Genomic DNA, 26713 nt, shown 5'->3' with positions numbered 1-26713 from the left:
ACGCCCACATTTTACGTAATAAAAATATATTTAATCATTTTATATGATTTAATATCAGAACTGTTGGGAGAGTCGTTGAGTTTTGAGTATTCTTTTGTTTGTTGCTATGCGACTATTCAACGAAACGTATTTTCACTTACTTTCCTAGGGAAGTAATGTGACTTACGTCCCGTCGTCAGTAGCAACCACAGTATCATGGTAAAATTCATTTACTTCCAAAGGAAATAACAGCATATTACGGCAGTGGGAGTGGAAAAACTTAATAGCCAAATACATAATAGCCAAATTGGCTAGTCTCTTATATGAGACAACTCATCCTGCCCAAGGTATTCCGTGGTTTTCCTCAGGCGTAAGACAAATGTCGGGATGAGCCCTATAAGAAATGGGCCACGGACCTATATGCCCTTCCCCATATATATTCCCCTTTATTACAAACGACGTATGCCCTAGTTCAGAACCTATAAATTGTCTATTAAATATACGAGGTCACTCAATTAGTCGCAATTTGAAAGGACAGGGACCTCTCAAATTGCAGATTTAGATTTCACGGCGCTTCTTCCGACGGCCTTCACATGCTTTGTCATCGAACAACAGATGACAGCGTCTTGCCATCCTAACGGCAAACACCAGCCAGTTCTTCCTCTTCCCGTTCCGTGATCACTTGATCAAATCTCAGTCCCCCTCGCGTATGTGGTACCTAAGAGGTTATTTCCAATTTCGGCTTCCCCTTCAAAATTTTCTAGAGCTCCTTCATTGGAGCAGCGTAACACGGAGTGAGACTAGTGGCCAACAGGCTTGGAGCTCACATATTTAGTTTTGTACAGTCCCCAACCCCTTGCAAGGACGCGTTTTGCGTACCTTTTAAAATTGTCCTCCCAATTCTCTTTCAATTTTTCAATTTTTTTTTTTTTTTTTTTCGATTTTCGAAAAACATTTTTAGCGTTTACATGTGACATTGGGTATGAACTCGTTGAAGTAACTGTGGCTTGTGTTTATTTCAGCAGCAGCTCCCAGATCATAAGTAAGAGTTCGTCATACACGACCAGCAGCTCCGGGGGCGGTTACAGCATGACACACGCCGACTCCCTTGCGGACGAAGGGTTCCTGACGCTCAAGAGCAAGGAGATTCGAGACTCGGAGTCCCCGACACGAGAGTTCCACCAACGCCAAGAGAGAAACGCGATGACTTCAAAGGCAGACAGCTCTAGTTCAAGTACTGGAGGCGGTGGAGGATATTGGAAGGTAGTTCAGGAGTCCTCTTCGGGAGCTTACGAAACAACAGGTACCATGAAAGACGGAGGGGACATGATAGTGCACTCCTCTAGCAAAACTGAGCACCGTAACTTGGCGGGAGACTCTGAACACGATGGTTTCACCACTGCAAGTCAAGTGAGTTCTTCAGAAAAAACATCACGCATTCCGAGAAGTGGAATTGCTATCGAAATGGATACGAGTGGCAATTGTGTTACAACTAGGAACGCAGACGACGTTGGCGCCATCACGGTGGGTGGATCTTCTTCGTATTCAGGAAAATGGGTGTCTTCTTCATCGTCTTCCTACAGTGCAAGTAGCAGCCAGAAATATGAGCAAAGCGAGTCATCATCATCTACAGTGAAGAATCAACTGGAATCAGTTACTACTTCCGGTTATGAAGATACTAACGTTGATGTAAAAGAATCTAAGACATTCTCTTCATCAAATTCAGATGTTGTCAACTCAAGTCAGGTTACCGGTAATCAGAGCAATAAACATCGCGTGACTCAACGTTCCCACACTGGAGAGTTGGTAGGAAAGACAACTAAAAGCACAGTCGATGGAATTACATGTCAAACAACTGAAAAGACAAGTCCAACGACCGATAAAGCCCCAAAATCTAGAGACACAATCACGGTCGATATTACGATTAATAACAGCAACCTTGCTAAAGATAGTAAAGTAGAAACTTCCACTAGCAGCTCCAAAGTAGTAGAGCAGAACATTATGAGCGAGTTGCACAAGTTGGATTCGTTCCTGTCCACACAGAACACAACAGCTGACTCTACGCCCGTCAGTCCAGGAGATGCCCGTGACACAAGTAGCTGGACCGTTGTATCGTCAACATCAAACACGGATAAGAATCGCACGGTGGACAATTCCACAGACGAGTTCGTATTTCGCTCGGGCCGTACACCTCAAGACAAGAAACATTCTACCACAAACGAAAGCAGCATGCTGATAGAACAAGAGCGAACCAACACGGCTGTAACTCGCACCAATGAGAATGACACAAGCAATGTTGTCACTACTGATAGAAAAACTTCTGTAAAAAGTACCAAGCCGGATGATAAGAAACCAACAAGCGAGACAGTAAGTCCTGTCACTGAAGGGCCAAATAGAAGTACACCTACACAGCCAACTACTCATGAAACAACAATTACAAAGGATGGAACCGACACTACAGGTCAATATGTAACCACATACCAACAATCATACACAAACAAGAGAATAAGTGTAGACGTAAGTCCAACACACCATGCTTTTGCTACATCTCTGCGGGCTTCTCCAGAACGCGCAACTCCACCTTCATCCACTCGGTCCTCCTCCAAGACAAGTCTTGATCGTTCAAGTCCTGATCGTTTCTGCAAATCACCTTCTAGAAATTATCGCAACAGAACCAGTCTGGATAATACTCTTGCTACTGGCAGGACAAGTCCAGAAAAGACCACAAAAAATAGAACATCTCCAACAAGGGCTAGTCCAGAGAAAACTACAAGAAAAACATCCACAGGCAGATCTAGTCCAGAGAAGACTCCAGGAAACAGAATCTCGCCCAGCAGAGTTTCTCCGGAAAAGACAACAAATCAGTTCAATGGGACAACTCCCGTACGAACTAGTCCTGAGAAAACAAGCAAGTATCCTTCCTCTGATCGATACTCGCCAACTAGGACAAGTCCTGAAAAAACAACAAAGTTGCCAAGCACAGACAGGCGCTCGACTTCGAGATCAAGTCCAGAGAAAACAACGAAGTCTGAAAAGTCTCCTGTAAGATCTAGCCCAAGACCAACACACGGAGAAAGGTCATCTCCAGTAAGAACTTCCCCGACAAGAACATCCCCAACAAGAACTTCCCCGACAAGAACATCTCCAACAAGAACTTCTCCAACAGAAACTTCTCCATCAAGAGCCTCTCCTACAAGGACCTCTCCAACAAGAACTTTCCCAGAAAGAACCTCTCCAACAAGAACTTCTCCAGAAAGAACCTCTCCAACAAGAACTTCCCCAGGAAGAACCTCTCCAACAAGAACTTCTCCAGAAAGAACCTCTCCAACAAGAACTTCCCTTGATAAGTCTCAACCAGACAAGTTTAACCGCTTGCCAGAGAGAAGAGTCAGCTCTGGCGATAAGCCACGTGACAATGTAATTACTTATTCGCCAAGGAAAACTTCAGACTCAACTAAAACATACACTTCTACAATTACTTCCGCCACTGACTCACATGTCAAGTCAACTACGACTAAAGAGAAGAGAAAACTGTCATCGGGTCTGTCTCGAGCAACAACGAAGAAACGATCATCTACACCAGGCGCATCTCCTCACACGAGCCCTACGCGAGTTGACAATGAAACGTCCCCGCGCACAGAGCGACAGAGCAGACCACGGTCCCGAGGATCGTCTCGCTCAAGTGTTGATTCTGATAGCGACTCTGATGTGCGGAAGAATGCACCTAGTGATGGCACTGAAGATATTACAAAGAGGACAACAGACGAAACTCTGAAAGATAATGTAACAAACTATAACATAACGGTCATCTCTGTCGATCAGATTGACACATTCGACGTGAAACCATATACAATTAGTGAAGACGTAAAAACCATCCCGTCAAACTTAACCACGAAGAGGCCAAGGACAGATGATGTACCAACAGAAAGTAAACCTTCTACAGAATGTCACGACGAAGGTGAAAACAAGCCTAATGAAGACATTCCCACAGCTGAAATCCCTGACAGAAAAAAATCTATTTCCTCGGTCACATCTAGTCATCACAGGACAACTAATGATACGACAACTACTGTTTCCAACAGAAAATTAAGCGAAGACAAAACTGTAACGAAGACAGTAAAGCGAAAAGATTCAACCCCTACAACTGTCAAGAGTCCAGTGAAAAAGACTTCCAAAGGAGAAAACGTCCAGCCCATAACAGATAGATCAACACCAAATAAAACTAAACCAGATGGAACAGACAAAAAACAGCAACCATCTAGTCGAAAAACCAGCGATACTACTGTCAAGAGAAAATCTTCAGCTAGCAGTTCTCCAACTTCCCAAACGGAGTCGCCGAAATCTGTCTTAGATAAGTTGCCTAGAGACAAATCACCAGAATACAGCTCTGAAGGTTCTTTGGTCAATGAACTATATCCCAGAAAGCAAACAGATAAAGTGCCAAAACACACATCCCCTGTAAAGAATATTCCAGACACTACGAAGGACTCGCCTGATACTAGCCCTGAAAGAGAAAATTTTAAGCCTATCAAATGCTTTAGAACTAGCCCTGAAGTCCGCCCTTCAACACTCGATTTCACTCATCCCCAGAAATCAACACCATTGAAACCTTTTAATGAAACTAAATCACCTACGAAGCCGATAAAGCAATTCCCTGGAGATGATCAGCCAAAACACGTTACGAATGAAAAAGAAACAACATATGAACGTACAGAAATTGAAAGAACAACAGAGCTTACTACAGAAAGAGAACCAATCAAACCTTCAAAACCTATATCATCGAAAGATACTACTCTGAAGAAATCTCCAGAACGACCCAACACATCGCCAGCATCTGAAGACAATGAATTCCAACCAAATGATAAAAACACATTTGTTTCACCAACGAAGGAAAAACCTGGGCCTTTGAAACCAATCATAAAGGAAAAAGATGGTCTAGAAAAGGATTATGATCGCCCACTCTATCCTGAAGAAAAACCGAACGAAGAGAGTCCGCTTAGTGACATCGAAGATGATAAGTATGCTCCTCAATCACTTAAAGAACCAAAAACGAAGGGCCCTGTAGATCAGGAAAATAGTAATGAACCGTTCACACAGCCTAAATCACCCAGTATTTCGCCATGTTCTTCCAGCCCAGAAAGACCGTCAGACAAACCAGTTACATCTACAACTGAAATTACGTTGAATTATACAGCACCCGACGAAAGTAGATTACCACGTGACAAGAAAAAGAGTGTTCCCCAGAAAAGCAGACCACAGAAACCATCTCAATATCCTGATTCCAGTCCCGAAAGGGAGTCTCCTAGAAGACCTCAGAAAACAACAGAAACATCACCAACAAAGCAAACATCTCCATCTAATAGAGTATCTGGAATACCAAAATCTGCCCCGGTAGTACCACAGAAACCAACAGTTAGAAAGCCAGATAGTAAAATTTCCTCTCCTACCAGGTCCACAGAAAAGACTAAAAGTACTAATGAACAAACTGAGAGACATCGAACTCCTAGTACTGGAAAAGCACCCCGAACTCACTCGGAAAGAAGTCCTTCCCCCTATTCAAGTCCTGACAGAATATCTCCAGAAAGATCAAGAACCACTCCGAAAACTCGTAAAGATTCAAGTCCTGACTCCGGACGTTCTCCTTCTTTGAGTCCTGAACGGCCAAATCAATTTTCTAGAAGTCCGGGTCGATCGCCATCGCCTAGCCCCGACAGACATAAGACTCCTGTTAAAAATATTCCTTCAGGGACAAAACCTTCCTCGAAATTACCACAAAATACTACAATTGTGGATAAACGCTCTAAAATCCCAAGCAGCTGCGTACGAGATCGACTAAGTCAATCACCAGCAAGACCAACTCAGTCGACTACCAAACCGACACAACCGGGTTCGAGACTTAGCCAGTCACCCATGAGACCATCTCAAATATCGAGACCACACCAATCTCCAGCAAGGCCCAGTCAGTCACCTGCTAGGCCAGGTCAACCCGGAACACGAACCGGTCAATCACCAGCAAGAGTTCATCAATCTCCAGCTCGACCAACTCATTCTCCTTCAAGTCCAAAATACGTGGTTAAGATAACAAGAACAGTAGCAGATACTACGTCAAATAAATCTGCATTTGTTAGAACTCCGAAGAAACCAGACGAAAGTACCCAACCTCGTAGGATTACTAAGCAGCCGGACCGTCCTTCTGACAGACATCCAAGTCAAGAACGTCCATCCACTCGATATGTAGCAACAACAAAACTTACACCTTCTAGACATCACCCCGTGCAGAAAGAACCAAAACCGCATAAACAGGAAGAAATAGATGATGAACGTTCTACAGACCGATCATCAACTGTTTCTAGTCCTGAAACAGTTAAGACAGCAGATGTCACTACTATGGAATCTACGACACAAATGTTAGAAGGTCATGACAATACAATACGTAAACGTACGGAAGTTTACGTTCCTCAGTTGTCACAAGAAGGTGATTTGACTGTTTTTGATGACGAAAATGAGAACATGCCTGTATCCCTGACAGCTATCACAAATAATGCCGCCGAAATGGTCATATCAATTACTTCAAACAAAAGAACCACATCGAAGGATACAACTCAAAACACGTACCGTGAGGATTACTATAGTGATGAATATGACGTTGAAGAGTTACAAGAAGAGACACCTCCAGAAGAGTTTCTGGTGGAAGACGATTCCCCAGCAATGTCACCATCACGATCGAGACCAACTCAAAGTAAACCTCAAAAAGGAGTAGACATTATTAGATGTTCTCCACATACAAAAATACCAAGAGAAGAATCTCCTAGAAGGAAGCCGATTACAAATACCACTGTGTCTGCTACGACTAAATACGGGAGAAATGTCACTGTCATTACTAAGGTTAACAAGAAGCCTGCTGGTAGAGTAGAGCCTCAGAAGCCAAATCAGAAACAAGAACCTCGTTCCCCACGAACCATTAACACGGGACAACCGAGAAATGGGCCACGAAATGTAATCACTACAGATACAAGAGTTACACGTTCCAGTAGTGACAGGAATGTGATAAGAAGACAGACTCCTTCTCCAAGTGGAGTTCAGCCAAGACGTCAGACTTCTAAACCGGAAGTGACGATTACACGAGTGAACGATAAGACAACTGTTACAAGGAATACGTCGGCTGCGAGACAACACGTCACAACAACTACCGTGCGAACGACGAGTACACGATCAACGAAGCTGCCAGCGCCTCAGGTGAAGCCAATTCAAAAGAAAATGAAACCTGATGAACCAAATAGAAAAGATAAGCTCAAACCTACTGTTAAAACTACAAGCAGGAAAATAAACGGTGTCACAAATCAAACGATAGAATCAAAGAAAACTAGCAAACTTACAAAGAAGAAAGTACTGAATGGCGTTTCTGAGAAATCTCACACTTCATCGTCAGAAGACGAACAAGAGGTCCCAGATGTAGAGACCGAAGAAGAGAAGGAGACTCCACTAATATATACAGACGACGAACCGGATGAGACATACCTAAGAGAGTTGAAAGAACTTAGGAGAGCGGAAGAACAACAATACGCTTCTAAGGTGACTTCAGTTACGACGTTAGAGCACAAACTTCTATCTCCTAGCCAGGACGTTCCTGGTATTGTTATACAACCTCTTAAATCGTCCCGTGAGTCTTCTCCTGATTCTCCTAGACGCACAACAGATGATGGAAGTAAACCACGATATGCTGACAGAATAAGTGAGCCTGAAGATGACGATGACATCCGCCGACCGAAACCAACTGTATTTCAAAAGCCTGTAGTATATCCCGAGTCATTTGATGAATATACGGATGATGACACAAAGAATAAACCTAAAGAACCAGTTGAGTATTCCCAGCCGAAGGAAAAACCAAAATATTCTGTCCCTCGTGCAGAACAAGTTACAGATTTGGATGAAGAATCAGACGCAGATGAAGCCTTAAAATCTGTTAGTGTAGCTGACAGAGTAACTCGCTTTTTGGAAACCACCAGAAATGCTGCTCGTTCAGTATCTCAGCCAACTGAACCATCACGGCCACAAGACAGTACTCCAAAACCTACAGGTAGTCCAAGTTCTGTGCGCCGGGCTAGAGCTATGTTCGAAACAATAGCTCATACACAAACCACCACACAAAAAGATACTGAGAGACAAAAAGAACTACTGAGCATATTTGAAGCACGGCGTACTACACCTCGAGAATCTCCATCTCCTGCCCCAGAAAGTGAAAAACCGGACATTGAACATCCAGACAGTCAAAAGACGCTTCCTTTGGATGAGGAGAACGCTCCCGATAATGAATATCCCGAATATGATGAATATGGTAGGAAGCCTGACAATATGCATCCCAGAGATGACTACAGAGTTCCATTTGACGACGATACAGAACAAATACCATCAGCAGGAACAACATATAAGCGCCATGCATCACCCTCTCCCGAACGTCCTGATCACCGAGACTATGACGAACCTGCTACAATTCAACCAGAAGATAAAATTACCCCTACTGATACGTATCCTCGTAGTAAAATATCGACTGTTACAGATCGGAATAAAAATTACGATACATACACGAAGCCTAAATCTGTTACTGTTAGCGCTCCTGACTCCAAGCCAAGCACAATTCAACCACAGAATGTACCCAATAAATATGATACATCCACACTTAAGCGTCGTGGATCTACGGACAAAACACCGAGAGAAACATCCCCTCACAAAGATACAAGCCCTACCAAGAAAACGTTACCTCAAGAACTTACTTCAATCTCTCATCCAAGAAGAAAACCATCACATGATGAATTACCCGAGCGTAACGATTCACATCCTGTAAGGAGCGATTCTCTTCCCAGGAAAGAACAACCTCAGGAATATTCCACTGATACATATCCCAAAAGGAAACCATCATATGATACATCACCAACAAGAAATGAACCAACCGATGATAAGAGACACCCAAGACGTGAAGATTTCCCGGAGGACAACTTTATTCAGACATTCACTAAGGATACAACTACTCAAAGAGAGATATTGCGACAGAAAGATATTTTAAATAGACCTTCAGTGTTTGAAGCAAGACGTTTGGGCACTACATGCCCTACCAAGAAAACGTTACCTCAAGAACCTACTCCAGCCTCTCATCCAAAGAGGAAACCATCACATGATGAATTACCCGAGCGTAACGATTCACATCCTATAAGGAGCGATTCTCTTCCCAGAAAAGAACAACCTCAGGAATATTCCACTGATACATATCCGAAAAGGAAACCATCATATGATACATCACCAACAAGAAATGAACCAAATGATGATGATAATAACAGACACCCAAAACGTGAAGATTTCCCGGAGGACAACTTTATTCAGACATTCACTAAGGATACAACTACTCAAAGAGAGATACTACGACAGAAAGATATTTTAAACAGACCTTCAGTGTTTGAAGCCAGACGTTTGGGCCAAAAGGTAACTCCATCAATGAAGCCCGAATATTTTGACAGGCCCTGTGAATCTAAAACATCTGGTTACCCCGACAGATATCCGTCTGATGATGAAACCACTCAAAGAAATGATGTATCAGTCACAAAGGAATATTCTTCTGATACGTTCACAAAGAAAAAGTCCACAACGGAAATCATTCTTTCTAGACCAGAACCTGATCAAAACAAAGAACGGCCAACTACAGTGAGGAAGGACTCCCATCCTAGAAGTGGAGAAACTCCGGAGTTCTCAACGGATACCTATTCGAAAAGACGGCCTTCTAAAGATGATATCTCCCCTGCAAGAAAAGGCCCAACAACAATAAATGATTCTCCAGTAAAACAAATTACTGGAACTGAACCGAGAAAACTTTCACCAACAAGAAATGATACCTATCCTAAACGTGAATCCAGTCCTTCGCGAACATCGCCGGTTATGAAATCAGATCGTCCAGGAGAATTTGGTCCAACCAGAAAGGACTCTAGACCTGCAGATGATAGCAGACCGCGTGGAACGTCTCCTACTAGAAAGTTTAGTACTCCAAAAGATAAATTTCCAGGGCATCCTGTAGGAACACAAGAAAGCTCCCCTACAAGAAAATACTCTTCTCCTAAAGATACGTCACCTGTAAGAAAGGATTCATATCCTAACAGAGATTATCCAAGTGATACGTCCCCTTCAAGAAAATATTCATCGCCTAAGGACGTAACACCTTCAAGAAAAGATTCATATCCCAGAGGAGAATCCCCAAGAGAGACATCTCCGTCAAGAAAATATTCATCGCCTAAGGACGTAACACCTTCAAGAAAAGATTCATATCCCAGAGGAGAATCCCCAAGAGAGACATCTCCGTCAAGAAAATATTCATCGCCTAAGGACGTAACACCTTCAAGAAAAGATTCATATCCCAGAGGAGAATCCCCAAGAGAGACATCTCCGTCAAGAAAATATTCATCGCCTAAGGACGTAACACCTTCAAGAAAAGATTCATATCCCAGAGGAGAATCCCCAAGAGAGACATCTCCGTCAAGAAAATATTCTTCGCCGAAGGACGTAACACCTTCAAGAAAAGATTCATATCCCAGAGGAGAATCCCCAAGAGAGACATCTCCGTCAAGAAAATATTCTTCGCCGAAGGACGTAACACCTTCAAGAAAAGATTCATATCCCAGAGGAGAATCCCCAAGAGAGACATCTCCGTCAAGAAAATATTCATCTCCGAAGGACGTAACACCTTCAAGAAGGGATTCGTATCCAAAGGGAGAGACTCCAACAACAAAAGTTTCATCTCCTAAAGAAAGGTCACCTACAAGACATGAATCGCATCCCAGTGCCGAAAAACCAAGAGAAACTTCACCCGCGAGAAAGTTTTCAACCCCAAAAGACGTATCACCAATCAGAAAACAATCTTCCCCTGGCGACAGACGTCCTCAAGATAGATCTCCCACCGGTCGGGAAACAAGTCCGAAGAGAACTTCTCCAACTCGGGCAGACGTAAAGCCCACATCGCAGAGGAAGAATTCCATTCCCAAGGATTCACCCAAATCTGTAACCAATCGATATCCTAAAGATGAGCCCAAGCCAGTGGAGACGAGCACTGTTCGTGGCAGCGGTCGGTTCGGAGTGAATTTACGGCGTACAGGATCCTCAGTCGGCTCCACTCTTCAGCGACGCCTTAGCGGAGATGTGCCCAAAACACCAACTTCTCCTGACAAGAAGGGTGACGAGACCAACATTGAAGAACTCTTTGATCTCGAATTACTGGAAAGAATGGTGAGTTGACTAAGATTTTACTCTGAATAGTTATAGGAAGGGAACTTCAAATATAAAATATAATTTTCATCATTAATAAAAATGTTTGCATATAATATGATGTTTCAGAAAGTCCTCTTGTATATACAGGGGAGTCCGTAATTCGGCAAAGGCAACATTCATAATGTTTCTTTTTCCTTATAAAAAGCGAGTCATAATATTACCAACATTTGGGACTGAGACTTATTCTTTCTAGAGAAAAAAAAAAATACAATTTTGAGCGATGATGTGATGCTGTCTTATGAAGCAGGTAGGAAATGTGACTTTCGATATATATAACTGTGGTTTAGGACTAAATAAGCTTGAACTAGGAGACTCGCGTACTCTTCGAGAACTAGAAGCTAAAAGTTTGAGGGTTCAAAACCTGGGACAGCACCCTGTAGTCTATACAAACTGTATACAGATTTGATTACAAACTTCGTCAGAAAAGGAATATAAAATCGACGTATTTTAGATAAAAGAAATATACGTGCAATACCATTCGGTTCCAAGTTAGGATATAGTAAGTTTAGTTTGGATTTTAATAAAAAAAATGCATAGAAAAGTACTAAGTTAGGATATAGTAAGTTCAGTTTGGATTTTAATAAAAAAAAAATTGCATAGAAAAGTACTAAGTTAGGATATAGTAAGTTCAGTTTGGATTTTAATAAAAAAAATTGCATAGAAAAGTACTAAGTTAGGATATAGTAAGCTTAGTTTGGATTTTAATAAAAAAAATTGCATAGAAAAGTACTAAGTTAGGATATAGTAAATTTAGTTTGGATTGTAATAAAAAATAATGCATAGAAAAGTACCAAGTTAGGATATAGTGAGTTTAGTTTGGATTTTAATAAAAAATAATCCATAGAAAAGTACCAAGTTAAGATATAGTACGTTTAGTTTGGATTTTAATAAAAAAATAATGCGTAGAAAAGTACCAAGTTAGGATATAGTAAGTTTAGTCTGGATTTTAATAAAAAAATAATACATGGAAACGTACCAAGTTAGGATATAGTAAGTTTAGTTAGGATTTTAATAAAAAAAATAATCCATAGAAAAGTACCAAGTTAGGATATAGTAAGTTTAGTTAGGATTTTAATAAAAAATAATGCATAGAAAAGTACCAAGTTAGGATATAGTAAGTTTAGTTAGGATTTTAATAAAAAATAATGCATAGAAAAGTATCAAGTTAGGATATAGTAAGTTTAGTTAGGATTTCAATAAAAAAATAATGCATAGAAAAGTACCAAGTTAGGATATAGTAAGTTTAGTTAGGATTTTAATAAAAAATAATGCATAGAAAAGTACCAAGTTAGGATATAGTAAGTTTAGTTAGGATTTTAATAAAAAATAATGCATAGAAAAGTATCAAGTTAGGATATAGTAAGTTTAGTTAGGATTTCAATAAAAAAATAATGCATAGAAAAGTACCAAGTTAGGATATAGTAAGTTTAGTTAGGATTTTAATAAAAAATAATGCATAGAAAAGTACCAAGTTAGGATATAGTAAGTTTAGTTAGGATTTTAATACAAAATAATGCATAGAAAAGTACCAAGTTAAGATATAGTAAGTTTAGTTTGGATATTAATACAAAATAATGCATAGAAAAGTTCCTTTGCTTTCAGTTCCCCAACTTTTAGCATTAATTCTTCAAGAGCATGCATTTCCTTTCGTCCAAGCTTATCTATCTAGCTTCTAAACTAGTATCAAGATTTGAGAGTCATATATTTTTCTATACAACGTTGCTATTCACTCAAAATTGAATGTCAATTTTTCTGAAAAATAACCCTGGAACGACAATATTGTATACATGTAGTCTCTGTAAGCAATATTGTAGTAATTTTACAAGATACTAAATTAAAGCTCTCAGCAATTGAAAGCGTGTGATCCCAAAAAGCATTCAGTCCATTTTTATGAAAGGACTGGTCTAATTTTGTTTACTGATCTACGGACTGAGCGAGTTTTCAAGTGACTTGCACAATAACACAAACTTTTAGACAAGGACTGGCGTTGTTTTGGAGAAAAACAAGCTTAAAATATGATTGAGGGCTCAAACATAATCATATAGATGTATAAATCATAACAATGGCCAAATGGACTGAGCGAGTTTTGGGATCACACTGAATAATTCAGTAAATCAGTATTTTGCTTTTCATTTTATCGTACATATTTAAAAATGTTATGCTCCCCACGATATCATAAATATACATTTATGAGCAATACGGAATTTCAAATTTAACGTGTGCTTAAAGTATATGTAAAACAAAAGATGTTACAAGTTAAATGCATAATATAAAACCGTGATACAACGGATTAAGTATATTTGTATACAATCTGGAAACGTACACTTGTCAAGAATGCAATTTCTTTAATTATGATTCTGATAAAGAACACTTTTGTGCTGTTACGAATTGATCTTTAGATCACATATTTTAATTTTAAATAAAGCACTACCCTTGTATCATGTATTAATCTTTATGTTTTACTGCAGGGAAATATCGTTTTTTAATATGAATTATAAACAAAGAACTACCTTTGTAATGTAACACACTGGTTTTTAGATCACATACCTATTTTTTATCTTTAATACAACATAAAGAATAACGGTTTTTCTTCGTAAATGATTGACCTTTAGGTCACATATATATTTTTTAATTTAATTTTAAACAAATAATCACATTTGCTTCATAAACTATTGACTTTTAAAATCAGGTATCTATTTGAAACTTCAATATTTAAATAAAGATTCACGATTTCATCTTATTAATGTTTGCAACTGATATCTATTACGTACCTTAATTTTAAAGATGCTTTTTCGATAGTTAATACTAGAAAATGTTCAAATATCTACATTTAATTACTATTAAACGAAAAACTAGGCGTTAATGAACCTAAAATAAAATTAGTCCTGAAAATATACTAAAATATCAATTCATAGAAATATAATTATAGAATGTACAGTAACGGAAAGTTCAACATTTAGACAACAGATGGTGCGACTGTACATTCTCTTCTTAAAAAAGGTTGGTCTCGCTCTCTTTTCTGTGTGACAACATAATGGATGAAATATAGCGTTCTACGTTACTACTGTATATCTAGTATGATATGACGTTCATACCCAATTTAATAGTTATACTTGTTTTAATGGAACTTTAAAAACTTATACTATAAATGGATTTAATTGTTATAATTCAGTTGATGGAATTTTAAAGACATACTATACGTGGATTTAATTGTTATAATTCAGTTAATGGAATTTTAAAGACATACTATACGTGGATTTAATTGTTATAATTCAGTTAATGGAATTTTAAAGACATACTATACGTGGATTTAATTGTTATAATTCAGTTAATGGAATTTTAAAGACATACTATACGTGGATTTAATTGTTATAATTCAGTTAATGGAATTTTAAAGACATACTATACGTGGATTTAATTGTTATAATTCAGTTAATGGAATTTTAAAGACATACTATACGTGGATTTAATTGTTATAATTCAGTTAATGGAATTTTAAAGACATACTATACGTGGATTTAATTGTTATAATTCAGTTAATGGAATTTTAAAGACATACTATACGTGGATTTAATTGTTATAATTCAGTTAATGGAATTTTAAAGTCATACTATACGTGGATTTAATTGTTATAATTCAGTTAATGGAATTTTAAAGACATACTATACGTGGATTTAATTGTTATAATTCAGTTAATGGAATTTTAAAGACATACTATACGTGGATTTAATTGTTATAATTCAGTTAATGGAATTTTAAAGACATACTATACGTGGATTTAATTGTTATAATTCAGTTAATGGAATTTTAAAGACATACTATACGTGGATTTAATTGTTATAATTCAGTTAATGGAATTTTAAAGACATACTATACGTGGATTTAATTGTTATAATTCAGTTAATGGAATTTTAAAGACATACTATACGTGGATTTAATTGTTATAATTCAGTTAATGGAATTTTAAAGACATACTATACGTGGATTTAATTGTTATAATTCAGTTAATGGAATTTTAAAGACATACTATACGTGGATTTAATTGTTATAATTCAGTTAATGGAATTTTAAAGACATACTATACGTGGATTTAATTGTTATAATTCAGTTAATGGAATTTTAAAGACATACTATACGTGGATTTAATTGTTATAATTCAGTTAATGGAATTTTAAAGACATACTATACGTGGATTTAATTGTTATAATTCAGTTAATGGAATTTTAAAGACATACTATACGTGGATTTAATTGTTATAATTCAGTTAATGGAATTTTAAAGTCATACCATACGTGGATTTAATTGTTATAATTCAGTTAATGGAATTTTAAAGACATACTATACGTGGATTTAATTGTTATAATTCAGTTAATGGAATTTTAAAGACATACTATACATGGATTTAATTGTTATAATTCAGTTAATGGAATTTTAAAGACTTATACTATACATGGATTTAATTGTTATAATTCAGTTAATGGAATTTTAAAGACTTATACTATACATGGATTTAATTGTTATAATTCAGTTAATGGAATTTTAAAGACTTATACTATACATGGATTTAATTGTTATAATTCAGTTAATGGAATTTTAAAGACTTATACTATACATGGATTTAATTGTTATAATTCAGTTAATGGAATTTTAAAGACTTATACTATACATGGATTTAATTGTTATAATTCAGTTAATGGAATTTTAAAGACTTATACTATACATGGATTTAATTGTTATAATTCAGTTAATGGAATTTTAAAGACTTATACTATACATGGATTTAATTGTTATAATTCAGTTAATGGAATTTTAAAGACTTATACTATACATGGATTTAATTGTTATAATTCAGTTAATGGAATTTTAAAGACTTATACTATACATGGATTTAATTGTTATAATTCAGTTAATGGAATTTTGAAGACTTATGCTATACATGGATTTAATTGTTATAATTCATTTAATGGAATTTTAAAGACATAGTATACATGGATTTAATTGTTATTTGTTATAATTCATTTAATGGAATTTTAAAGACATACTACACAGGGATTTAATTGTTATAATTCAGTTAATTGAATTTTAAAGACATACTACATAAATGGATTTAATTGTTATAATTCAGTTAATGGCATTTTAAAGACATACTATACATGGATTTAATTATTATAATTCAGTTAATGGAATTTTAAAGACATACTATACATGGATTTGCAATTTGTGCTCTTCAGTATTATTTTGTTTGTATCAATTTCGATCAAAATGGACTTGGGCCTGTCATAGTTATTTCAGAATCCATCATACACGGAAGGATGGTCATTTCATAAGGTTTGTGTCCTTTGTTATGAAATTAACTAACTGTACAATGAAATTATGTTACTCTATTAAATAAATAAATGGCCACCTGCGTAATGTAGAGATACCGAGCGTGAGCCATGCCCTAAGTTTCTGCTTGGGCGTAGGTTCGAATGCTGCTGCGGCAGATTACTTGGTATTTTCCCGAGAATTTGCCCAACTATATGGCGGACATCACTGCACATTTTTGTTGCTGAGTAAGGCTATAGCGTTCACAAACAAAATAACAATTTAAAAGTGCATAATTTTACATAAAAACATATTCTACATTGAGTATAGAACCCCAAAGGTGAATGGTCGGACTCATGTGGCCACACACCATCTTGGTATTACGAATTCAATCTATATACGGCAATAACCGCACAGTTGATATAGCATCCATAAAATAACCGAAAAAATGCTGGGTGGTTCTGTAACTTTATTACAAATTGTTTGGGATGATACAGGTGATCAATGTGAACAGTTTTCACATAGGAACCCATGTCCGGAAATGTTCCGTTTGATTACATACATACATACATACATACATACATACATACATACATACATACATACATGCATACATACAAGTCGACCTGGTTGGCGAATTGGTATAGCGCTGGCCTTCTATGCCCAAGGTTGTGGGTTCGATCCCGGGCCAGGTCGATGGCATTTAAGTGCGCTTAAATGCGACAGGCTCATGTCAGTAGATTTACTAGCATGTAAAAGAACTCCTGCGGGACAAGATTCCGGCACATCCGGCGACGCTGATATAACCTCGGCAGTTGCGAGCGTCGTTAAATAAAACATAACATTTTTACATACATAGGTATACATACATACATACATACATACATACATACATACATACATACATACATACATACATACATACATACATACATACATACACACATACATACATTAGCACCTTAGTACATAGAACTCTGTTTCAACCACACCAAATGGTTATTCTCAAGACTTAATTGTATTGTTTTGTATTGTATTGTATTGTATTGTATTTATTAACATTTCATGGTATTCATACATTGCTTACACTGCAGGGGCGTATTTTGCGGGCTACCGGGGCTACCGGCGGTAGCCCAAGGAAATTACAAAAGAAAAAGTTTATAATATAACATAATGTAATAATTTTGTATTATTAGTTTTACCATAGTAATTAAAATTAAAGTAATTGTTAGATATATTTTGTGTAATAATAGGGTCAGCGGTAGCCCAAACCCTTTAACCAGTATACGCCTCTGGCTTACAGCTAGAATATGGAACAAGTCAAAAAACTTAATACTATTATAAAGTCTTAATTTATAGTCACAGTCTAGATGAAATGTATATAGAAGAGATTTACAATATAGTTTACTAGTACAACACAAAGTTTTAGTATCAGTTTCAGGAAGTATTATTGAATGTCATGAATTCACCTACAGAATAGAAGGCGTGAGAAATTAGGTACTTCTTTAATTTGGCCCTAAATAATCTTATGTTTTGAGTTTCATTTTTTATATCGATTGGGAGGCTATTAAAAAATTTTACTGCCATATAACGCACTCCTTTTTGATAGCACGATAATCGCAAAATAATGATACGACTTTCGAACTTTTTTGGGGAGTATAACATAAACTGGCATATTACGTGGGAACATATATTTGTCATATTAGATTCACCATGGCACATCTTTCCATAGACCGTTCCGATTGTGTTCGCAGCTGGAGAAGGCGGTGGGCTACGAGCAGCGCCGCACCATCCGAGCGCAGATCCGGATCGTGCGGCGGATGATGACGGAGCAGTCCACCACCACCACCACAGTGACGAGGACGTCCACCAAGTTGCTGCAGTCGCAGCCCCAGAGCAGACCCGAGCCCTCCGAGGACAGCGACGTGGACTCCCCGACAAGAGAGCCCGCCTATGATGACGAGCCAGAAACAGAGCCTCAGAGGAAGATGTCTCCAACACGTCAAAAGCCTTTCACGAATCGAGAACCTGATGTCGAAGACTCTAGGCCATTCGAAAGGCGACCGGACGATGTTGATAGAGCCAGAAGACCGTCTTCCTCGCCTCAGAGGTCTTACCCGGACGCTAGGCCACTGACTAGCTCTCCGAAGGTGCAGGATTCGAGACCACAAGGCAGTCGGCCAGATTCCGTCAAACCCGCGGAGTCGAGGCCTTCGCCTGAGAGAACTCCGGAGTGGAAGTCGGGACCAGTGAAGAAGCCTTCCAAGACAGAACTGAACATCGAGCTGAAACCGGCCTCTGCCTCACCCGGTGAGTACGAGACACTTTGAATATTGAGCTGAATCTTACTTGCGGGAAAAAATCTATTCCACAGCACATTGTTAGCTCATCTGTATTGTATTGTATTGTATTGTATTTATTAACATTACATGGTATTCATACATTGCTTACAGCTAGAATATGGAACAAGTCAAAAAACTTAATACTATTATAAAGTCTTAATTCATAGTCGCAGTCTAGATGAAATATATACAGACGAGATTTACAATATAGTCTACTAGTACAACACAAAGTTTTAGTATCAATTTCATGAAGTGTTATGGAATGTCATGAATTCACCTACAAAATAGAAGGCGTGAGAAATTAGGTACTTCTTTAATTTGGCCCTAAATAATCTTATGTTTTGAATTTCATTTTTTATATCGATAGGGAGGATATTAAAAAATTTTACTGCCATATAACGCACTCCTTTTTGATAGCACGATAGACTTGCCGATGGAGTATGAAAGTCATTTTTTGACGTGTATTTATGCTATGAACTGTTGAATTAGTTACAAAGTTTTCACGATTACATACGAGGAAGATTATTAATGAAAAGATATACTGACAAGCCATGGGCATTATTTGTAGTTTTTTGAAAATAGTCCTACACGATTCCCTAGATTTGGCACCTACTATTATTCTAATTACTCTTTTTTGTAATAGAAATATACTGTTACTATCTGTGGAATTTCCCCAGAATATTATTCCAAAACTCATTACCGAGTGGAAGTATGCAAAGTATATTGTTTTACTATCTTTTGCATAGATCTAATAGCAAAACAAGCTGATTTTAGTTTGGGGGTAATTCCTTTATTATGATTTTCATATCATATCTGTTATTATTTCTGCCTGTTTCTTCTTACGAAGACACAATATGGTTGGCTTGAGAGCGTTATAAAACCAGAAATTGTTTGCTTTCATGTTGAAAGATAATAAATTTTCCTTGACAAATAAAATTATAAAAAAATATATCGTGCAATCTTCTTCGTGAAGTTTCATGTGTTTCAGTGTAATTCAAATTGTTTATTTTTCACTCTAACAACAATTTATCACTAAGCCTCAAGGCTTTTACTCTATTGTATCATGGTACTCTTTGTCGATGGCAACCTGTAGTGGTTACAGGAAGAAATTAAATTAAAAAATAAAATTAATTAAACAATGATACAAAAATATAATACGTCGCCAGAAGTGGTTATTCTTTTACTTGTGTTTCTCTTGTTTGTTCAGCAGACACAATTACTGTTCATTGATATTTAGATTTAGATTTATTTAATAATAACATATACATAAAAACGTTACATTAAAATACCCGGAAAGAGCAAAGCTCATGTTCGGGGACAGTTCCGTTACATAGATATACATACTTTGTAGACAAAATACTTAATAAAAAAGCTCACATAAAGATGATGATAATAAAGTTAGTAATAATAATACTAATAATAACTGAGTGAAAAAAGAGACGATGTTGAGATTGATGGATTAATATTAAATTATTATTAGTGGTATAATTAGTGCAGGTCGTGTTGATATAGTAACCAAGATAAGATAGTAGAAATACACTTAGGATAGAAATAAACTAGTTTTACAATACATGGTACATAATATAAATACAGGGAAGTCTGTGATATAAATTTTTTAATTCTGGATCTGAAAATTTCATTGCTTAAAGTGGTCAATTCTGGATGAAATTTTATTATCGAATTATATAGACGTGGACCATAATTTGTACTGCGTAGTAAAGCAGCAGATGTGAAACATTTAGGTTCAACTAATTTAAGAATTTCATTTCGTCTTGTATTATGATCGCGTGGCTGAGCTAAAAATTCATTCTATTTTTATATGATATGATATGAGATATGATATGATATATGATATATGATATGATACGATACGATACGATATGATGATTGATATACGTATATTTGTCGTTAAGCATTACTTCCGGTGATATGGTACTTCACATACTGTTCATTAAAGTAATGGTATTGTGTTGCATTTATTTATATTCCACGGCATTCGTACGTCGCTTCACAGCTAGAATTTAGAAAATATCGAACGAAAAAAAAAATCTTAATAGTACTACAAAGTGTTAATTAGTCACAGTCTAATTGAAATATATATAGAAGAGTTTTGCAATATAGTCTACTAGTAGAGTAAAGTTGCCTAATACCGTGATATGTTTCTTTCACTGACTATCAGGGGATTGGGTATCTAGCTATGAAGTTCACCGATGTCCCAAAAGTAGCTGAGAGATGCACTCCTTCGAGAAGGATGTCTGGCGCTATGTTCGAACGGCAAAGCCTTGACTGACATTCAGTTTTAAAATAAGTATTAGGGGATTAGGGGTATCACGGCATTAGGGAACTTTACCCTACAACACAAGAAGTTAGTATCGATATTTAATAGAAGACAGAAATTTTCATGAAGTGTTGTTGAATGTCATAAATTCACTTACAGAATAGAAGGCGTGAGAAATTACGGCTCGATATTTATTTAAAAAAAGACAAAAGTATCTTGTGACGTCATATGGCAGCGCGACGTGGAGGTAGAGCTCACACGCTTTCTTGAACTCGACACGAGAAGGAAGCAGTGTGGTTACCACTACGCTCCTCCCGCCTTTTTATTCACTCACTTTGATAGGAGATTGAAGCATCCCAGTGCCCTCCTGTAAGTTATGGTGATGAGTAAAATCCCAGGCCTACAGTATTCTGGTTCGAACCCGGGACCTTCCAGTCATTAAATGTAAATCGTTGACTTTGGCCTCTTATGTAGAGTCTAAGCTCATTATTGATCCTTCAGTATGCTAGATTTACTTCCGCATAAAATTATGGGAAATGCCTTACAAGTAAACGTTCTGATGGGGCAGATAAAAAAGTTAAATTTTTTTCTTCCACCATGCTAATAATGTCAAAAGAAGTGCTTATACAAATTTTGGCCACTCGACCGCAATTACAAGGGCCGTGAAAAATTAATTCGCCATGGGCCGCTAACAGAAAAAAAAAAACGCAATTTCATTGGACACATTTATTGGAGCGGACACAACAATTGTTGAGCTATTTTTCAACATATTTTCCATCGGAATTGAGACATTTCTCATATCATGGGATCGACAGAGAGAGGTGCAGACGCAGTCAAACGCTGGTTCCGATCTGAGGCGGCTGACTTCTACGACACAAAAATTGATTCCATAGTATGACAAATGTTTCAATTCCAGTGGGGGATATGTTGACAAATAGCGCAACAATTGCTGTATCTGTTTCAATAAATATTTCCATGCAATTGTGCTTTTTTCTATAAACGGCCCCAGGGAAAATCACTTTCTGGACGGCCCTCATCAGAACGTTTGCTTGTTAGATGTAACATCGTTCACTTCCCCTCAAATTGTCCGACAATATTCATTAATAATTATTGATTATTCAAAGTAATATAACTTCATCTTAAAATACATCACACTTGATTCATAGCATTTTCCGATGTTCAGTTTCGCCGGTCTTCACTTCTACAACATGTCTGGTTGCTCAAGAATACTGCTAGAAAGAAATCATTATATGACATTTACCAGCGGATGGAGCTTTGAGGATTTTTTTTCTTTTCGTGTGGTATAATTGCCAAAATCTTCAAAGCCTGTCATTATGGATCGTTCATCCCCACCCACGCGGTGACGCACGGAGTCAGTAAGCTGATGATGACACTGCAGTTTACGCTTAAAATAGACAAACCGGCATCTTGTCGTGCGTGCAGAACTAAAAATAGGCACAGTCTTCTGTTTCGGACTTCTCGGACACGTCAATCAATTCCAGTCATGCAGAGAACTGTCAAATGTAAGATGGGTATATTCCAGTAAAATAAATTTTTAATGGACGTTTAAACTGGAGAAGCTATTTGGAAACAACGGGACAAAGAAGAAATCAGTCGTTTCAGGACTAAACAGAGTTTACATTTAGATAGATTTCATACATACATAATTCAGGAACAAATACAATAATTAAAATATAACACAAGTAATGACTTACAACTAACGAATAACGAAATTCTTGAAGGGCAATATATAATGGTAGGGGCAATACAAAAGATTTAGAAACAAATGTAAACAGTAAAGGAATAGTAGAAAAAATGACTTAAGATTACAAATTAAACACATTCTTTTTAAAGCAATAGGTAACAACAAAGAGATACTAATATCGATACACTCACTGTAGTTACAGATTAAACACATTATTTAAAAAAAAAAAAAACACGCAAAGGATTAATAGCTATTTTCAGGCATCATTCAAAGGGACCATGACTGTAATTCACATCTTCTTGACGTTATTTCGTATGTTGTTTTGTATTTCAATCTATTTCAATTTGTTATTTTTCACTGTAACAACAAAATATGTTTCATAAAGTCTCAAGGCATTTCTCTATACTTATTGTATCACGGTATTCTTTGTTAATGGCAACCTGTAATGGTTATAGGAAGAAATATATATAAATAGAAATAAAGTAGTTATTAAACACATTATTTTAAAAGCAATAAATAGCTATGTTAAGAGATGACTTGAAATTTACGAATTAAATGCATTATTTACTAACAACAATTGGCAATAAGGAGGTGTTACAAGAAATGGCTCAAAATTGGAAATTAAACACATAATTAAAATAAATAAATAAATGAAAACCAATAATACAATAGTATGCGAAATTGAAGACTTACAGTTTCATAATAGTTGATTAGAACTAATACGCTTTTTCCCCCAGAATAATTTAACATTTTACACTTTCACGAATATTGTATTCAAGAAGGACATGAAATAATTATATGATTTAGTTATCGCCCAGTGTTGCCAACAGTTGTTCGTATAATCCCGCTAGATGACTTTCGAAAACCCGCGATTTTCTAGAAAATATCTCTAGATTTTAATGTATAAGCTTACCTACTATTCAATAATAATAATAATAATAATAATAATGGTCAAGATAGAGCATCCACCTGCCAATGCAACGAATATTGCACACTTTTTTCATTCCCAATGTGGCGCTATAAAGTAATTTTAAACACTTTTATCACAGACACAACATTTTTAAATTCTTATTGCACTATATATGTTACCGTTAAAACCCAAAATCCAACAAAACCTGTTTCAACTAGCAAAAAGTAATTTTAAAATATAGATAGATAGCGAATTTTCGTAAGATCTAGAATCAATGACAGGTTAGGTTTGGTTTGTGTAAGTTTTCTTAGGCTTTTACCAAACAAAAACCTAAACAAACCAAACCTAACCTGACACTGATTCTAGATTATACGAAAATCACTTTCTATCTTTATTTGCTTAAACTAGTTTTTACTAGCTGAAACTGATTTCGGGTTTTAACGGTAACATATATAGTATGGAATTATCACTACATTAACACATCCATTATTTCACAAAACACACACTGAACGAATTAAATGTAGCCGCTTATAATGCTAATATGAATTTCATTTCAGAAATTTTAAAGATTAAAAACCGCTAGATTTAGCGGGAAAACCGCTGAATTGGCAACACTGATATCGCCCCAATTGAACATCAGTCAGCATGTAGAGCATTATGCCGGGTCGTTAGCTCTTTCTGCTTGCATTTATTTCTCATAGCCTACTACGTATTTTTGTATGAAAAATTCAGTGACAGGAATTCTGCACACTTGCAAATTCTGTCGGTTGCTGCACGCCTCGTTCATAGAATTATGCAATTAGCACACACATGACAATAAAAAGGATGCTATCAGAATGCAGAGCCGGTTAATTCTTGTTGCGGCCGCAGAACAAAGACGCCATCAGTCCAGTTGACTGCTACGTCAGTGGTCATGCGCGTGACGTAACAGATACATTCTGATTATGCTCGCTGGAGGACATTTCCTCCCTTAAAAGCTGTTCGACATCCTGTTCCGAACACAATGGATGTCGCATTTAGCAGGAAGAAGTTTTATTTCCTTTGACGCGATTAAAAAAATGTATCCATTGTTGGAAGTCAGCCAACTGATGCCACATGGTGGTGCTGTTCGTGTGAGAGGATGCTAAAGGTGAGATGGAGTTGCTGAATTCCTTCCTCAAAAATTGCAATTTTGAGATACAGTCTCCATATACAGAGTGGACAATAAGTAAGGAATATTGCTAATAACTTCTTAAATTTTAATTTTACAAAAACAAATGTTTCATAGAAAAGCCGTTGCAGATAAACCATATAATATTACACAATGTTCAAAAAAATTTATTCAGACATACAGGGCGTGACAGTAAACTTCTTTTTTTTTTTTTAATAGCACCCTATATTAAAATTTACATATACCGAATCTCCATTAAATTTTACCTATGAATGTATAGAAATTTTACCCGTGCACCCATTTTAATAATAATAATAATAATAATAATAATAATAATAATAATAATAATAATAATAGTTTTATTTTCCCTGGCAGAGTTAAGGCCATCAGGCCTTCTCTTCCACTCAACCAGGATCAAATCTCATACAGAAAACTACATACCGGTATACGAATATTAACTTAAAAATAATAATAAACATAATAAAGTAAAAAAGAGAGATTGAATACATATACATAATCAGTATTAACTTCAAATAATAATAATAAAAAATATATAATAAAAACGAGACTGAATACAAAATCACAAACAGGAAAATACATTCTAGTATACAAGTATTAACTTAAAAAAAAGAATATATATATATATATATATATATATATAATCTCACAACTAAAGGAATAGTACAATTAGTATGATCAGCACAGCACGGGTTACATTGAGACAATGACAATTACCTAGATATAAGTGTTAACGGAAAAATAAAGTAATGACTATATAAAGTAATAATAATAATAATAATAATAAAATTACACCTAAAAAACTAATTCTTTGCATTTAAAATATTTCTAAACAACGTAATTTTAAACAACTGAGGACTAAGACTACCCCTGATTTCCAGCGGCAGCGAATTCCATGAGCGGGCCATGGCTATTGAGAAAGAACTTGAGTACAGAGATGTCTGATGACGTGGTATTGATAGCAACAGATTGTGCTGTGAACGTGTATTACGATTATGATGTGAAGCTAGGAGAGTAAACCGAGAGGCAAGGTAGTTGGGTGTGGAACCATGTATAATTCGATATAGCAGGCAAAGAGAATGTACTAAACGTCTATCTTATATCCTTTAACTATTTATTAAACTTGTTTCGTGGACTTCAAATTTGAGAGAAATAGTTATGTAAAATCATGATGAGTAGGCCATAAAACTAAACAAAACATTATGACTAACCAAACTTTACCACAGATGATCAAATGAGAACCATTCACAGCCAAACAATGTCCCAGTCTATCACGAAAACAGTCCATTGCAGACAATATGAGATGGAACAAATCAATCATGTAATTGTGAAAAAGACGAGGGACTGTTTCTATAGGTCACCGCTTGATGAGGATAATCTTAGCATAATCATAAAACAAGGAACAACACATTTAAAAAAAAAGCACCATTCGCTTCTCAAGGCACTAGTAATATCTTGAATGTAATATGCACAGCCCGGAAAAAATAAATGGGCCGCCTAATTCTACCAAGTTCCAGATTCAACGCATTGCGCATGTGCAGTAAACAAGAGCACCTGTATATATGTTACTTATGGACAGTCTTGCAAAACGTGTTGTCTACATACAGGAGGACTGCAATCAAGAGTCAACCCATTACCTTTTCTGGTATGGTGATATTCAGACTTCATTTATTTTTCTGTAATGATACGTTACGGGTTGCTATGGAACGAGAAACGCGTAGAT

General features: G+C 36.6%; 1 protein-coding gene across 13 annotated transcripts in view; it reads left to right on the top strand.

The window, feature by feature from the left end:
- Nucleotides 1-26713, top strand: part of LOC138708728 (mucin-17-like) — a 462883-nt gene that overhangs the window by 173335 nt on the left and 262835 nt on the right. For 12 of the 13 annotated variants that reach the window (XR_011334762.1, XR_011334760.1, XR_011334761.1 and 9 more), the window contains exons 4-5: nt 1002-11241; nt 18342-18897. Coding sequence is in view for 10 of the 13 variants with exons in the window: in XM_069838845.1 (XP_069694946.1) it covers nt 1002-11241; nt 18342-18897 (10796 nt within the window). In the remaining 3 variants the exon portion in view is untranslated. The remainder of the gene's footprint in view (nt 1-1001; nt 11242-18341; nt 18898-26713) is intronic. The other variant, XM_069838843.1, reaches the window with a different exon arrangement.

This window comes from Periplaneta americana, chromosome 11 (assembly GCF_040183065.1).
Source record: "Periplaneta americana isolate PAMFEO1 chromosome 11, P.americana_PAMFEO1_priV1, whole genome shotgun sequence".
Taxonomy (NCBI): Eukaryota; Metazoa; Arthropoda; class Insecta; order Blattodea; family Blattidae; genus Periplaneta; species Periplaneta americana.
The sequence above is the reverse complement of the archived record's forward strand: the minus strand, read 5'-3'. Positions and strand labels throughout refer to the sequence as shown.